At 44.7% G+C, this 16,947-nt stretch overlaps 1 protein-coding gene across 4 annotated transcripts in view; it reads left to right on the top strand.

The window, feature by feature from the left end:
* Positions 1-16,629, top strand: part of DIXDC1 (DIX domain containing 1) — a 42,465-nt gene extending 25,836 nt beyond the window's left edge. For all 4 annotated transcript variants that reach the window (XM_014949624.1, XM_014949623.1, XM_014949622.1 and 1 more), the window contains 15 exons: positions 1,060-1,172; positions 2,391-2,539; positions 5,618-5,707; positions 5,814-5,867; positions 6,482-6,532; positions 7,650-7,754; positions 8,265-8,318; positions 8,902-8,994; positions 9,084-9,155; positions 9,865-9,951; positions 10,120-10,281; positions 10,406-10,472; positions 11,757-11,865; positions 12,419-12,527; positions 13,474-16,629. In XM_014949624.1, coding sequence (XP_014805110.1) covers positions 1,060-1,172; positions 2,391-2,539; positions 5,618-5,707; positions 5,814-5,867; positions 6,482-6,532; positions 7,650-7,754; positions 8,265-8,318; positions 8,902-8,994; positions 9,084-9,155; positions 9,865-9,951; positions 10,120-10,281; positions 10,406-10,472; positions 11,757-11,865; positions 12,419-12,527; positions 13,474-13,554 — 1,396 coding nt within the window. In that variant the 3' untranslated portion in view covers positions 13,555-16,629. The remainder of the gene's footprint in view (positions 1-1,059; positions 1,173-2,390; positions 2,540-5,617; positions 5,708-5,813; positions 5,868-6,481; positions 6,533-7,649; positions 7,755-8,264; positions 8,319-8,901; positions 8,995-9,083; positions 9,156-9,864; positions 9,952-10,119; positions 10,282-10,405; positions 10,473-11,756; positions 11,866-12,418; positions 12,528-13,473) is intronic.
* The last annotated feature ends 318 nt before the right edge of the window (positions 16,630-16,947 follow it).

Here is a 16,947-nt window from a genome sequence, read left to right as displayed (position 1 = left end):
GAGAGAACAGGTACTGTAGCTGTTAAGAGATCCCCATTAGAACACGGTTATTCTTTCACTTAGTAAGTCGCATTGCTCTTCTGCTTTAACATAGCAAAAGGCCATTTAGTCTGGACCATTAAGACTAGACTGCTTGAAGGTCTGTAATGCAAATGAGAAGTAGGCCAGCACTGGCTGTGGGAGTGGACCAGACGGAGCTGCTAGGAAGTAAGTAATTTCCATCTCTATTGCAAGGCTTTTCTGATTTTGTGTGAGCTGTGGAATATGTAGCAGCAGTGTTGGGAAGATGGGGAAGACAAGTTGTCGAAGCCTCTTATTTTTCTAAACCTATTATATTATTTCCACACTGTTTTATTTTTGTTCTCAGTCCTTTGTTTCTGTGTTGGGGGGAATGAAAAATTAACTCCTGGTCACACTTGCAAGGATTAGTTCCTGCAACTTTAGAGGTACAATGAATGAGTCAGTGATCTTCAGCCACCTTTTCATGTTGTCTGGGTGATGCATGTAGGAAAAATTTCTGAAAAAAGATTGTTGGAACATCACTGTCAGTTGAGATGGCTCCAGTGAAAATATGTGTGTATCTTCAAGAACTTTTAACCTAAGAACATGAGTGGTATCTGACTTTCAAAGGTATTTTGCCCTTGGAAATTCAAGTTCATGAAGAGATGCTTCTGAAAGCCAGAGCGAGAGATGAAGCAAGCCAGGGTGGCTGTTTAGCTTGTAGTATGAACATAAGGCTTGCAATAAATTATTTCTGAGCCAGCCTTCAGTAGAGTGTGGTTTTACCCCTGTGTGCATGTGTGTGAATTCTGTGGTGGCAGTCTCAAACTTGCATTCTGTTAAGGAAAATGAAGAGACACATTGTGCTACTTATCAGTTAGTCCGCTTTGACACTGATGTAGTGATGGAAAAGTTACATTCCTGCTTTGGTTTGTTAATGGCTTCTCTAGTATGCAGATAATTCTTAGTTTCAACAAGCCTGCCTGCATATTCACTTTTAGCTTAGATGAGGATGATGCTGATCAGCACTAAAATTAACTGTTCTCCTTTCCTCTGCAGTCTCACATCACCCAGTCCTATCCATAGTGCAAAGAGTGAATCCACTGTAGCCCCATCAGAGGAAAAGGAAAGACTTGTGATCATCCACACTGAAGAAACAGAAACTAAAACAGGTACCTTGCAGATAATGCTTTTCAGCTCACATTTTCTTTGGGATTTGTTTGTATCATCAACTTGCTGAAAAGTTCCCCAGTGACTGCAATGAATGTAGAGAATGTGATGCCGAGTATCTGTTCACATAAAACTGAATCCCAAAACTTTTAACACTACAATAATGCCATAATATGTCAACGTCAGTGGATAAGAGAATGATTTGCACTAGTCAGAGTTGATTTGGGGCATAAAGCCCTGAACATAATTCCAGCTGAATTACTGTTAACTTTTTCTTTCATACACTGTTATCTTAACTTGAAAATCGCTTGGGTTATGCTCCGCTTACTTGTCTGTTTTCCTATATTAGGCTTCATTGCTGTAGTGACAAAGGTGGGGTGATTAATTCCAGTGATCCATTAGTGTGAAGTTACTCAAGAAACAGCATGAGATTGTTTCCTTCTTTTAATGTTGGAATGGCTAGGTACAAAACAATGATAAAACTTCGTTCCTGTCATTAAACAAAGACAAGAAGAGTGGCTGAAAGTGAGTTAGTTGACTTAAACAGGTTCTTTGGTGTTCCATGTTCCATATCACCATGTTTCAGTATTTAAAGGGTGGCTACAAAGAAGATGGAGACTCCCTTTTTACAAGGAGTCCCATGGAAAAGACGAGGGGTAACGGGTACAAGTTACTCCTGGGGGGATTCCAATTGGACATAAGAGGATAACTTTTCACAGCAAGAGCAACCAGCCACTGGAATAATCTCCCCAGGGAAGTGGTGACTTCCCCAACACTGGATACTTTTGAGGTTCATCTGGACAGGGAGCTGGGCCACCTTGCCTAGGGGGTGCTCTTGCCAAGAGAGGTTGGACCAGATGATCCTTGGGGTCCCTTCCAACCTGCTGTTCTTTGGTTCTATGGTGCAGCACATTGTTCCCTGTGATGTGCCCTGAAATCTCCAGACTGAGGAATCAGATGCAGCAAAGTTAAAGAAGGAGAAAGATGCTTATCTTTTCTATATATGTGTGCAGGAAAGCTTTCTTTGCATAAAGAATGAGGCATAAATCCTTGAGATTAGACAAGATGTTACAGCTGTAGCAACTTCCTTGATACTGGCTAGAAGATATACTGGTTTGTTAGTGATAGCTACTGTGAACAGTAGGCAATTATTGTGTGGTGCAAGTCTTTTCTGGACTTCTCTCTCTGTCATGACCACATTCAGTTGCTCTCTTTTCCAGAAGGGACAGAATCTCATTTCCAGCCTGAGTGGCAGGCAGACAACCCTGGGTCATTTTTGGAGAATTCATGGGAAGAGCAGCTTTTGGAACAACAGGACCATTTGGAAAAGGAAATGGAGGAAGCAAAGAAGATGATTTCAGGTCTGCAGGTAATAGATTTTCTGCTTGGCCAGCATTCCCTTCTACATGCATTTCTCTTCCTACCAGCCGTAGTTGGAAAACAGGTTATCTTGCAGCTGAGACACTGGCCTGGAACTCAGATATTTGAATAAAGGTCCTTGTCTAATGAGGTCTCTTGGGGTGATTCTGCAATAAGTCCGTTGGTCTCTTGGGTCACCTTAGTTAAATAGAGACGCTGGCTCTTCCCTGTGTATCACCCTGTGAGATGAATCCCTTCAGAGAAGAGCTCTTCATGAATGAGCAGTTATTTCTGATAGTGTGGATAGCTGGTGTTGGGGTATATTGTCTGCAGGCAGTGGAGACCTTATCCAGCAACTGAATGCTACTGACTAAGCACTCTGACATCTTCCTTTCTTGCAACGTTTAGGCTCTCTTGGCTCCTGCAATTGTGTTTTGGTGCTGGTCACCTTCTCCAGAATTGAGAATGCCAAAACCATCCTTTCTGTTGTTGCAGATGCAATTTAGAAGACAGCTGGATCCAGCCATAGTCTTGCTTGGGGTGGGGTATACCTGTCCCCCATTATTGTGTAGCATGCTTAACTAAGCCTGGGGAAGGAGGAAAGCCCCAGTATATTTACGAGGGTTTCAGAGAAAGGATTTTAACATCAGTCTGTGCAATTCAGACACAGCCTTTTTTCTTTTTTTTCTCTTAGCTCAGGCTTCTCCAAAAACTCAGTCTTGACATGATTTGAGGCTCTTATACAGTAGGGAGGGAGAGAGAAGGGTGTGGAGAGAGAGAGGAAGGTTATGTTGCTGTGATGACTGAAGATCAGTGGTACTCACTAATAGTAATTTAAGTGGACTATGAGAGGGCAAAAGGCACCCTGAATGCAGGTAAGAATTGAACCGCTGTAGAGAATCTAAAACAAAGCCTGTGTTTAGAAGGTGATTGTGTCTGCTTTGTCTTTTTGTTGGAGTTGAGATCCTAGCTGGGCTCTGGTCTTCTGTCCTGTGATGCTATGCTAACTCCTGTGCAAAGCACATATGTTACTGTGCAAAATGGTAAAGATACAGCGGTGTTTTCCCACATGTTGGGGATGGGACTCGCATTCTTCACCAGGGCACTTAGCAGCCTGCTGGTTTTGTTAGCAGCCTGAGAGAATACAGCAGTCTTTCTGTGATTTGTGATCGGAAGTAATGCAGAGAGACAAGGAATGTCAGGAAATCAATCAAGATTCACAGAGCTGATCAGGGGTCACACAGACTTGCATCAGTCTGAATTTCAGTGAGCTAAGCTGAACTATAGCACATTCTCTATGCAACTATTTGTGGAACCTTTTCCTTGCTGCCTGTTCCTGTCCCCCTCTGACCAAGTGATTCTCAGCCCAGTGTGTTTGACTCTGCATGGGTAGTAGAGCCCCTGATCCATATGGTAAAGACCCTGAACTCTCTCAGGAATATTCTTTTCTGTTTGTGCTGGGAACCATGCTGGCTTTGAATTGTAAATATTTATGTGCCAGTAAACAAAGCAGAGATTGTGTGAGAAGCAGAGAAGCATAGGCAGCCCGAGCAGAGGGTGGGGTGTGGGCAGGCACTTTCCCTGTGGACAATGGACAGGAAACAAAAGACTCCAAAAAAAAAAAAAAAAAAAAAATCGCTTGGTTCACTGGTAAAATCCTGTTGCATTATGTGCCCAGGAGGAGCAGGGGGAGAGAGCACTAGAGGGACTGGCATGTCTTCTTCCTGCAGCCCTGGCCCCATGTTTCAGGAGTGAGGGTGAGCAGCTGGCATTGCTTTCCCCTCTTTCCCTGGAAGTAGGAAGAGGCAGCTGATATTGCTAGCCAAGAAATTGGATTTGATTAATTGATCCCCCCCCCCCCCTTCTTGCTCAATATTTAAGAGCCTCCAGTTCACGAAAGTTTGGTTGAAATATCAGGGGACTGATATACATATATTCCATAAGGGGCTAAAAGCATGGCAGCTTTTTATGTTCCTGTGTGATTCCTGCTTGGGTGTCCTGCTGGGAGGACTTTGGGATACACTCAGAAAACAGTTTCCAAAGAGCTTTTTGCATTAACTGAATACAGATTGGTACTTGCTGGACAATTCTGTCAGCAGGCAGAACCTGACCTGTCAGCCTTGAAGTCTTTTGGGGCTAAACTGGAGTATAATTCCAAATGGGATATTTTGTTTCTAGCCGTGGAGTTTAAATAAAATAAACTAGAGAGCTAACTGAAAGAAAGGCACAACTTTTTCCAATGTGTCCAGTTATCCAACATTCCAGCACATACAAAGTGCCCCGAGTCCTGGAAGTTAGGGACTGAAAGGTCAATGTAAAAACCACCAGAGAAAGCTGGTATGGTATAGCCTGCTGGAGATCTGGCCTGGTCCTGCTAGTCACACTTCTTACAGTGCATGCTTTTCGCCTCCTTCAGGCTGGATTCAGTGTACTGTGGGAATTCTGGCAGCTTCCTGCACACATCTGGGCTGCCTTGGAGCTGCTGAAGGAGTTAATACTGTGCTTCTAGTAGTCTTCCTCAAGCACGGGGCGTAGCTTAAGATTTTCACTGTCTGTGTGGGTGAGGGCTCTTCCCTCATGTTGTCAACAGTTCTGAACGTGTAGAACAGAATTAAGACTTCCTTGAATATCCAGTTTCTGAAGTCTTTGTAGATGTGTAGGGAGGAGAATGAGTTCTTTCAGTAAGGGATGCTTTAGTCTCATTCTAGAAGAGAAGCCTTACAATGTAAACTGGTTCAGTCTCTGCTTTGGACATGAAATCTGTTATTGTAGTGAAGGCTACCCTTGGACTGAGGCCTGGGACAGACTTCACTCCCTGAAAATCTGAGTTGTTGTTCTTGTTTGGTGTCTTTCTGTATGGAAGAGTATTGGCTGACAGATATCTCTGGGAGAGCTTTTACAATAGAAGATAAATCTTGTTCATTCGTGAAGAATTCTACTCATTTTTGAGGGGAATAAGTCAGCAGAAATGGAAAATGAAACTGGTTAGAAACTGTTGAGATAAATGACTGTTAGCCAGAGCTGCAGCTAGGCTATCTTCCTTTGAAATCCCTGAAGAGGAGATTTTTTTTTCCCTTCATCTTCCCAGGCTTTGTTGCTCAATGGATCTTTACCTGAGGATGAGCAGGAAGGGTCCTTTGAACTTTGTGAACGCGGAGCCTGCCCTGAAGAGCAACTGGTGAGCACATTGCCGTACCTACATTTCTCTGATCAAGCTGCCCTTTGCACTGTTTTGCCACAGGCAAGTGTCTTGCACAATAATAATAATGGTTTTTAACATTCAGATCATAATCCGAAGTCGCCTGGACCAGAGTGTGGAAGAAAATCAAGACCTAAAGGTTAGAGGGGGATAGATGAAGGGGAAAGAGATTTTGGGTCAAGAGATCTTTGCAGACTCTGTCCTTCTTGATGGGGGTTGGGGTGAATATTACTGGAATTTAAATGAGCCCTGAAATACATTTTTTTTTTTTTTTCCTGCATACTCTTGAAGTTGGAGACTTTCTGGTTGAACTGGCTTCTCAAAATCTTATCCAGGACAGCTGTTAGGTTTCTAGCCATGTCTGAATATAAGCAGTCTTTCTAGTAGGAAATAAATGCAGTTAACCTGCCCTGTCAACCCTGCCTTAGTTCAGCTTTCTGCTGATGCTGGCTCTGGCACCAGTTCTGATGCTGGGAGAGAAGTATTTGACATTACCCTGAAGGACAGATTTGGAGGACTAGGAAATCTTTCTCTCATGGCTTTAATAGTGTAGGCTTAAGAAGCTGCTTAACTATTTTGTCATGTTTGTAACTCATTAAAATGGCTCAGGGCCTGACATGCTTTTTGATCTGTGGGGAAAAGTTAGGATGTGCTTTCTTTTGAAGCAGGTGTCTGGGGACATAGAAAACTGACTTTGGTTGATTCTGAAGGGGTGACAAGATACCATTTAATCAAATTGTGTTGCATTTACAGAAGGAGCTATTGAAATACAAACAAGAAGCTCGAAACCTACAGGGAATAAAGGTGAGGATGGGGGCACTTCATCAAATGTATATAGTAGAATATATATAAATATGGTAAAGCTTTAAACTCTGCTGCAGCCCATGAGTAGGGCCAGTAGCAACCATATATCTCTAAGGAATCTCAGATTGTGCAAGGACTTGTTTTAGTTGACTTCGAGGTGGGGGATCCTATGGTCTGATTCTGGCTCTGGGGAGAGACTGCAGTTAAGGCAAGCACAAGGAGTTAGGTATCCCGCGTTCTGTTTCTGTCTGTACGATTGTGGTCAAAAGGCCCATCTTCCGTCTGTTTCCCCTAAACAAAATAGAAGGCATAGGATGCCTGCTTGGTTCTCATGGCTCTTTCCCCCTTTGCCCCTGCATCGGTCTTGGGATATGCACAGTAGGATTGGCCCAGTGAACTCATTCTTGAGAGCAGAGGAAAAAGAGCACAGGACTACCTTTGTGCTCTTCAGCTGCAGCATTTTTCACAACTTTGGCTCCTGTTTGCTCAGTTTCTTCCTCTGGAGTTCTGAACACTAAGTCTACTCCTGAGCAGAGGTATTTTTAGAGCTGGCTGTCAGGCTCCTGAGAAGGAAACAAGCAGCGGTAGCTGTCCAAGGTGGAGCTTGCGGCTTCTCCCTAACGCTGAGTGAAGGGTGGGGAATTAGTCCTGACTTTGGCCTCTTCAGAGAGAATTTCATTGCACAACTAGGTCACACTGAGAGCTTAAGTTTCCTTGAGTCCTTGGCTGATTTTGGCCTCTTTCCGCCCTCTGGATGCTGCAGATGCATGACTGGAGACACTAGCCATAGGCCACTGAAAAGACCCTCCAAAGACACTGCGATTTTCTTCCATAAGAGCAAATTGTCAGGCCACTTCTGGAGCAGGAAGTTCAGCACAGAAATCCCTCTGGCTCAGATGGCTGGAATGTTGGCAGGGAAATCACTTTTCGGTAAAAGAAAGACAGGAGGACTGAGAGCCCATTGGGCAGATATCTGTATACCTTCTGCTGCCTTGGGAACACTCCAGCCCTGTGAGTGGCCCCACCCTGTTATGGACACTGGTGTAGGTCACTCACTTCCCTGGGAAGGGTCTCTGCCTCTATCTTGCACCTCCCTACATATGACCTCTTTTCCTAGGATGCTTTACAGCAAAGGCTGATTCAACAGGATGCTTCAGTTCTTCAGCTAAAGCAGGAACTGCTGAGAGCAAACATGGACAAGGAGGAATTGCACAACCAGAACGTGAGTCACTGAGCTGCTGAGGGTTAGATTATTTTAGAAGGAGGTTGGTGGGCCTGGGAGCTCCAGCAGCCACAGGGTAGAGTTGGTGGTTGCAGCATAGTTCTTGGGGTTGTGGGCTAGTGAACGACCAGTCAAAGGTCTCTGTGTAGTGAAAACTAGTACCATGAGACTTGCTGGAGTTTCTTCTTCACTCCCACTTCCTGTCCTCGCAAGACATTAACTTGAAACAGGGAGGGGCTTCCCTTGATGTTTTCAGTATAGTTGCATTCTTCCTTCATCATTGTCATCCCTGGGTTAATAAGTGGCACTTTGACAGGTAGAACTGCTGTGTACAGTGTCTCTCTGGAGAGAGAAGGGCAAGGAAGGGAACTGTCCAGCCATCCTTAGAAACCAGCTCCCTTGAACTCTGCAAATATTTGGTCTCGGATCACACCCTTTAGCACAAGGGGAAAAGAGGTTGTCATAACTCTCCAGGAATACCTACTTCACACCTATGTGTTATTTCTGCAGGTTGACCTTCAGAGGAAGGTTGAAGAGAGAAACCGGCTACTGGCAGAATACAAAGTAATGGAACCTCTCTTCACTGGAGGCTTTGCTGGGGGAAGCGTCTGGTGGTTCTTCAGTTTTGTGAATGTGACTGCTGTCTCTCTGACACTCAGTCACTTTTGGGAGTGGCACTGGGGAGTTTTCAGTAGCTGCAATAGCCATGGATGTTTGTAATGAGATGGAGGGATCAGATGTTCTTTGTGTTCTACCCACAGCTTTTTATAGCAGATCTGTTATTTTAGTTTTTGGTGATGGTTTGCTGAGTGTCTAACACTTGTGCAGAAGCCTGTCAGATTGGGTCACCTGATTATTCACTAGTCCTTCAGGAATCTGTTTTCTCTGGGACAGTTGTCTGGCCTGAGTATTGGATCTTTGCTGGGGACTTTGAGCAACAACAACCTGACTGATTTTTTTGTTTTGTTTTGTTTTTTAAAAAGAAAGCTTTTCCACTCAGTTCTAACATCTAGCTAGAAGTAGACACATTGTGTAAGTCAGCCTGTAGAGAAACCACATCATGGTAGATGACGTAACTTTCCCTGCCATTGGAAGATGATTTGTGAGCCTTATTGTCCAGTTGATTCTCTTGATTACTGTGTTGCAGAAAGAACTGGGCCAGAAGGATCGGCATTTACAGCAGCATCAGACCAAACTGGATGAAATGCTGAGGCAGCTTTCTGAGGCCAGCTACCAACAGGTATGGAGCAGGTGGGCTGCACTGATACCCTGAGAGCTGGCACCCACTTGGTAGGTCAGTTTGTGCTGACTCTTTTACTCCCCTCACAGGTGGATTTGGAGCGGGAGCTGGAGCACAAAGAGGCCCTGCTAGCTCACTGCATGAAGAGAGAAGCTGAAGAGGTATGGGAGGCCTGATCTAAACATCAGACGGTTGGACTGATGTTCCTGACCAGCACAGTCTAGCTACCTATTTCCAGAAATCATCCACTTTATCCCAGAGAAGCCTGGCTCTGCAATCTCAGTGTCAGTGCCATAACCAAGGCAGCCAGATTCCACAAGGCATCCAACTTACCAAAGCTCTCAGCAGTGAGCACTCTGGCTTAGCCTGTTGTGCTAATATCCTAAGGGATGAAACAGGGGTGAATGGAAGCCAGAGACTCTTGGCTTCTAGCTTCAGCTCTGACGCTGGCTAATAGTTAGGCCAGGGCTTAGCTTCTTATCTCCTCCTTTTCCTGTTAACCCTGGTATTGAGCACTTGGAGTTGTCTTGGTGGAAAGAGTGGCAGCCCCAATATCTGTCCCTGCACAGTGCCACTCGAACACTGATTGTGCTCACTAGAGCTTGCAGAGAGCCCTCTGTGATGTAGCAGCAAGCCCTTTCCTGTCTCTGCCTCTTTTCTCCACCTGTACGTAAGCAGTCGTGTTTGTGCTCTGACCTATAGGTCTGCCTGCATAGTCCTTAGTGTATTTACATGGTACAACATGGGAGTTATATCACTGATGTGGAAAGTCTTGATGCCCTCTCATCATTTTGAAGTTTGCAAAGTTGGGTCTTTGGGCAGGTTTTAACACTTACATTTGTAGTGGCACACACATCTTCCCCATAACAGGTGATGGCTTACAGTGGTCATAGTGCTGAGAGCAATGGCTTCCTCCAGACAGCAGGAAAAGGAGTTGCTCCCGCAGCCCACCGAGGGGTAAGTGCACCTAAGGGATATTTTCCCAGACAGATGCAGATTAGGGCTCCAAATACCCTGGAAGCGTTTATCTTGTTAAGAGATATTTCCCCTTTCTAAGACCTGTGGCTCTAGATGGGAGGAAAACAGCCTAGAGTTAGTCTGACTGACTTGTGGTCTCTTGGGCAGACAAATGACTTGCAGCTGGTTCGTGATGCCCTTCGCAGCCTCAGGAACAGTTTCAGTGGCCATGATCCACAGCACCACACCATTGACAGCCTGGAGCAGGGCATCTCCAGCCTCATGGGACGGCTGTACCGCATGGAAACACAGAAGAGGCAAGAGAGAAGGGTAAAGATTTCATAGGGCACTTGGCTCTTCACTCTGCCCCTCACACACAACTTGAATATAAGAAGCAATGAGAGCTCCACCTGGGAAGTAACACTATTCTTGCTCTTTTGGCTTTGCATCCTAGATCCGGGGGAAATCACCAGCAAGCAGAGCAACAAATGAGTGTAGAGACTCCTGGCCTCCCAAATCGAGTAAGTGCCTTTCAGGTCCTGCCCTCCTGCTGCCAAATTCATTGCTCAGATTTCCTGGCCAGAGTCCAGGGCATAGCAACCCCTCAGGAATCTGCCACCTCCAGCTTCTTATTCCCTTTACCAGAGCTCGCTTTCCTCCCTTTAGTCATTTGGTGTACAGACTAGACCTCATTGCAAAGGAAAGGGGGCAGAGACAATCTATGGCTGCTTGTGTGTAAAGCACCATCACAGTGGGAGTCTGTCTGGGCCATTTCAGTAGTACTGCAGTATAAATAACTATGACAAACAATTACTGCTGGGATGCGTGAGAAATGCGATGTTATTTCAGCTTTCCTGCTGGCTTGCACCATCTAGTGGACACTGGAACTGTACAGTTGCCTCTTTTGTTCCCCGCTCAGTGTCTATCTCCTTTCATATATATCTATAACAGCCCTTTCTGGCACCACATTTCCTGACTCCAGCTGCAGCAGCTCCACGTTTGCTTTTACTAATGAAGACTGGTTTTTTCCAGTGTTGTCTGTAAACATCACCTAGAAAGTCTGTAAGGTTGTAGGTGTAAAAAGCTCCAAGTGGTGGCTCTGAAGACTTATTAAATTAGAAAGCCTTTGAGTGGATGTCCATAGTGTTTTCTGCCTGCTAGAAATCTTAAAACTGTAGAGTCACTCAGTGTGTACCACCTTCTACTTCTGCATTTGGCACAGCACATTGCAGGGGAGCAGGAAACAAGGCAGTAGTCAGAGAAAGAAACACAAATGAGCAAAGAAAACTCCATGCACAAACACCCATCCTGGCTGACTAGAATGGAACGATGGGGGAAGATGGATAACCTTTTGCCTTGATGATGATCGGTCACTTCATTGTGCTTTATCCATCTGTAAGTGAAGAAAAGTGCCAATGTAGCAGTACTGGATGGCATACCGTTCCGTCATTTTCTCTCCAGAAAGGTTCTCCTGTCTGGGCTTGAGGTAGTGAATACAGTGTGGAGTAGATGGTGACAGCAAGCCCCTCTGCAGATGGGACAGTAATCCTGGAGGACAGTGCTAGGCAAATCTTCTATGCTAAGAAGACAGTTGAATGGTGACACTACCTTAAAAACGAAAGTTTTCCAGTAAGCAGGGGAATACCTGGCCCTGCCCAACAGGGATGATTAGCCACCCTCTTAAGAATCTCTTCCCATCATTGGGTTCGCTGATGTGATGACAAACTTGCTGAGACCATCCCTTTTGTCTCCTGTTGTGGCAGGAGATGTGCTGTTCCCCAATGATTGTGCTCTCTTTTTTGCAGAACTGCCTCATTCTCACAGCACACCTGTGATGAGCACCAGTGCCTGCACCAAAGTGTTGTACTTCACTGACCGCTCCCTTACACCTTTCATGGTCAACATACCAAAGAGGTGAGGTCTGGCTTTGCCTTGCTGACACTGATGTGGAAAGTGCTTGTCTCCCTTAAAGAATTAGTCTGATTTCTTCTGAGTATGGTTACCACTAGCCCTGGTTTGCTGTACATTAACGCGGGCATTGGATTTCACACCATTGTCTGGGAAAAACTGCCTAAAGTAGTCTATTAACTGATGTGTTTGCTTTGGAGCAATAAGAGATTCATCTCTTTACTAACTTCCAAGAGCAAGAGAAAGCAGCCGAGTGGCCCTATTGTGGCATGTAGTGCAGGATGCTCCTGTCAAAATAACTATGGTTGTCAATGCAAAAAAGAAAGTGAAAAAGCTGTTTTGAGGTGCTTCTTAGTAGATCAGGAGGCAATTCTTCCACTGAAGAGGACCTTGGGGTTGACAGGTGTGTTCCTGGAGGGGCACACTCTTCACATCCCTGCGGCCAGGGTGTCACATGCCTAACTAGACTTGTGCTGTGGCTCTGCCTTCCATGTAGTAACACTTGAGCTAAATCTGGTAATTTTGTACCATGGGATAGTGCCAAACTCTTCCCTTGCAGGCTAGGGGAAGTGACCCTGAAGGATTTTAAGGTAGCTATTGATCGTGAAGGAACCCACCGGTACCACTTCAAAGCCCTGGATCCAGAGTTTGGCACAGTCAAGGAGGAGGTAAGTGTGGAATTTAGCTATCGGCTACTTTGGGTTCAGTGTTACCACACAGCCCTGGAGACTGTGATCACCTCACTTCCAAACTAATGAAATCTTTGAACTTGCCCCTGAATTAGACTGTCTATTTTCACAACTGTAGATTAAGCTTCTCTGGTAAGGTGCTAAAATGGAATGTTTTCATCCCCGGCCAGAACAATTGCATCAATACGATTGCAATTGCCTTGGGGGTTGCGGAGCCTCTTGGGCAACGAGCTGTGTATTGGCATGGACAGTCTGTGGCACAGCATTGCTCAGGGGGCACAAGGCAAAACCCCAGAATACAGTTCTAGCCCTTCAAGTGGCTTTATAAAACCTGTTGCAATGAGACACAGTTCAGGCAAATGTGGTTTATTCAAAAACATTTTCCTGCTTTCTTTTAAAGATTTCTCAGGGATAACTGTGTTTGCAGCATCTTTTCCTTTGTGTGCTGCGTTACAGCCCTGTTTATGCTCAGGCTGATGTTGGTGTGGATTGGATTCATTAAAGGTTATTGAGATAGTTCCTGTTTCACAAATTGATGAAGACAACTGCAAAGGGTTACCCTGTCTGGGAACAGTCAGCTGACTAGGTAGCCATTCTGCAGAAACAGCTGGAGATTGTAGTCTGAATTAGAAAAGGCATGTTCCCTGCATTTATTTTACCTTTCCTGTCAAAAACACGCCAATAATAATCTTGATGCTTACTGGTTAAAGAAGGGCCCTAATCTGTTTTTATCTAAAATCTGAAAAGATTACTCAGATGAGTGAATGATCGATGAGGTGCATGTTCTCTGGGCTGTGTAATGAAATCTGAGCTAGGATCTCTGACTTGATGCCTGCCTTTTATGCTACTCTCAGTGTAGAAGAGTGATTGGACTCCAGACATGATTAGACTTCCCCCCCCCCCCCCCTTTTTTTTTTTTTTGTAGGTATTCCATGATGATGACATCATTCCTGGTTGGGAGGGGAAAATTGTGGCCTGGGTGGAAGAAGACCATGGAGAGAATTAATCAGCTTTTAAGTCTTGTTGCTATGGAAACCTGTAACTGGCTGCTGAGCTCAAAGAATGACCAAAAAGTATGTGTGCTGGAAGGAGTCCAATTCAAGCTGCCAAAAAAGAAGGCTTCTCTGCAAACAACGGGTAATGCATGTTGTGTGCATGGACACCTGGCATCTGACTTGCCACGGCCAAATGTAGACAGTGTTCTGAGACGGAAATGGCACATCTGTGGGAAAGAAACACCTTGCTGTTCTGTCAGCTAAGCACTGAAGGCCTTAATGATACATTGCTCACTTCCCCTACTTCTCCGTTCCTGCAAAATGTGCTGCAGACTGGGGTCTGGGCACTTCAAATCTGGTTTCTTGTATGCGGTATTACATAAATCTGCACTGATGGCAAAAAATGTGAAGCTTTGCCTTCATGACTCAGAAGAAGCTGCTAGATGATGCGAGCTGATGTTTTGTCCAGCTTTCACATGCTGCAGGAGCAGAGTGAACTTTCTGGATGTCCCAGACTGACAGTACAGAATTCTGACTTGGGGAGGGAAGACAGTCTTCTGAAAGCTTTACTCATGTCTAAAGCAAAGATCACCAGCTTGGTAAAGCTCCCTTTTTCCCAAACTCAGGCTTCTATTTCCTAGCCCTTCTTTTTCCCACTTGCTCTCCAAAGCTGTGCTTGCTTCTGAGGCCCTCTGGGTTTGCTTTGTTGCCATGGGGACCGTTGGATCTCGGTGCTTGCTTATTTGCTGAAGGATTTCATTTGCAGGGGAGCTGGGGTCAGCTGCTTCCCTGAGGTACTTATAATCCCTCTCCTTGTTGAGCTTCTTTCCTTGCACTCGTGCCCTCTCCTCTTTCAGCAAGGCAGACAGTTTGTCACCTCCTGTGCATGGTCATCAGTGTGTGCTGCTGTGTCCACTCATTGCCAGGGTCACCAAATGCTTACCCACGACAGTAAGATAAACCCTATGAACTACACCGTCAGTTCCCTGGTATGCTGCTTCTGGGGTGTCTGAACGATCAGAAATAAATGACTGCTTGGGAAAGAACAAGCCCTAAAAAAATCCCTGAGGGTGGGTTGTTCTGTTTGGTTTTGTGGGTTTTCTTACTTGTTTGTTTCTGCATTGAATGTCTCTGCCCTTCTGCTGCCAGACAGCTGTACTTCCAGAGTGCTGGCTGCAGTGTGCAGCAGACACTGTTAACCTAGAAGGTCAAATGGCAAGTAAAGACTCTGCTCATTTTCAGTATGCGTGGCTCTCCCATGGACTACCCTGTGTTTCTGTGCTGTGCATGAGGCTGGGAGAGGGTAAACCTGGTTTTACTGTTTTATATTAACATGTCCCTTTTGTAAACATGTTCCTGTTCTTGGAATTATTTTGTAACAGTTTACATTTGTCTGAGGACTGTGGATATTTTTATACTAGTGCAAGTGCTTTCTGTATATTTCTGCACGCATTATACTGTGTTTTACTCATTTTTCTAGTGGATGCTAAGGTGTTTTGTATCGTCTCCTGTTAACACAACACTGGGCTTATAACTTTATTTTACTATGGAAATCCAACTAGTTCCTACTGGGTTTTATATTTTTGCCAAATATAATAGGCAGCAACAATACTATTTATTTTCTCTCTGCTTCACTGTCCAGGAAGTAGCTCAATACTCTTCTGTGGCTCTGTGCCACATTGGCACAACACAACATGCCTCCTGTTCTGGACAATTTGTTATGGTGACTTTCTCCTTACAGACAGTAGTAGGGAAGTTCATTAATGAACAAGTTCATCGATGGACTGCAGAGAGAGAATACGTCTCTTTTGGAAAAGATTTTTTTTTTTTCTTACTCCCTGGAAATGGTTTCTTTGTTGCATGATTGCTAGTGGTAAAGAGAGCATGGGGTTGTTATACTGCAATCAGTTGTATATTAATTGAAATTTTTTCTTAAGTGTTTCTTTCCTCAGGTTTTACACATGAATTTTATTTCAGCAAGAGCCACGCACCCAGGCAAGAATTTTATGGAGAAAATTAAGACAATTTTCAAAGTCTGTAGTTGTCAGTTCCATATCCCTCTCTGCTACTCACAGATGAGCAGTTTGGTTTTGGAGCACTGTTAATATGATCAGAGCATCTAATGGATAAGGCTCCAGTCCAGCCTTGCCCATAGCTATCCAGTTTTCTCATGAAGAAAATAGTTGATAGCTGATATAGGAGGCAGCCTGTTCTTGTTCTTAGATCCGTTCAGATAACTAACCATGGTCACATTTAATAGGCTTACTGCCACCAGAGAGCCAAGGACTGAACCCTGTATGGAAACACAAGAGTAGGCTGTTTGAGAAGGAGCAAGACTGGACAAAAGGTTTGCTTTTTGGGGCTGGCCCTCCTGTACCTTCCATCCATGCTAATGTCACAAGTCATTAGCAAAAAAAAGACACACCTGAGACAAAACTGATAGCAGTGCACTGTTCGTGGGTTCCTGTATGCAGCTCTGCTCTGTGACAGCGAAGGTGAAGATCCTGGAGTTGCTGTTACTGGAGCTGAAGGATTGGTGCTCTGATAAGCTGTACCTGGGTCCAGATTTATTTGTGTATTGACACTGCAGCCTTCTTCAGACTTTACTGTTGTATGATTGACAAAGGCCGTAAGGAGGATGTAAGGAATATTATACATGGGGGTAAGAGGTATCGGGTACAAAAGCTGTTGGCCAGATGTTTCTCTGATAAAAGCAAAAGATGTTGCTTTTAAATCAGTTTGGCATTGCTCTAACACTGACTTCAGTGGATTTATTCTGGGATATCATACCCAGGACTCGTATTTTTCACTGTTTTGAATCTGTTTATTTCTGTCCAACTTTCTTCAAAGTTACTTTCCTATTCCTATACTTGTAACTTGCTTCTGTAACATACATGCTGTGTGTAAAATTATATTTTCATAGAATCTCTGATGTTTGCGTTCATCACTTAGAAAAGGCAGTTACTCTAAAGCCCGTTCTCTAGGAAAGTGAAGCTTTATCTGTACATCTAAACTAGACGTACCTGACTGAATAAGCCTTGAATTCGTGGACCGAGCAGTTATCCCAATAAAATGGGGTTTGCAAACTGGGTCTGTTCAATGCTTGTGAAGGGGAAGAGAGCTGAGACGAGAAGGTACAGCTCGGGCTACAGCACACAAAATACTTGGGGTGTCACTTCTTCTTTCACTTTTTCACGATGTTTTAGGAAAACACTTCTTAAAATCACATGCCCCGAAGAGCAGGCTGCGAGTACAATTTACACGTATTTTTCAAACGGGCACGGACAGCACAAAACCGAAAGCCAGGCTCTGCACACACGTCCTGGCGGTAGCACAGTTCACGGCTTCCACCCCCGAGGTTGTGCAAACCGGCGGACCTCCGCCCAGGCGCGTCCCACGTGCTC

The sequence above is a fragment of the Calidris pugnax genome, unplaced genomic scaffold (genome assembly GCF_001431845.1).
Source record: "Calidris pugnax isolate Ruff unplaced genomic scaffold, ASM143184v1 scaffold180, whole genome shotgun sequence".
Taxonomy (NCBI): domain Eukaryota; kingdom Metazoa; phylum Chordata; class Aves; order Charadriiformes; family Scolopacidae; genus Calidris; species Calidris pugnax.
This window is presented reverse-complemented; position numbering and strand designations above follow the sequence as displayed.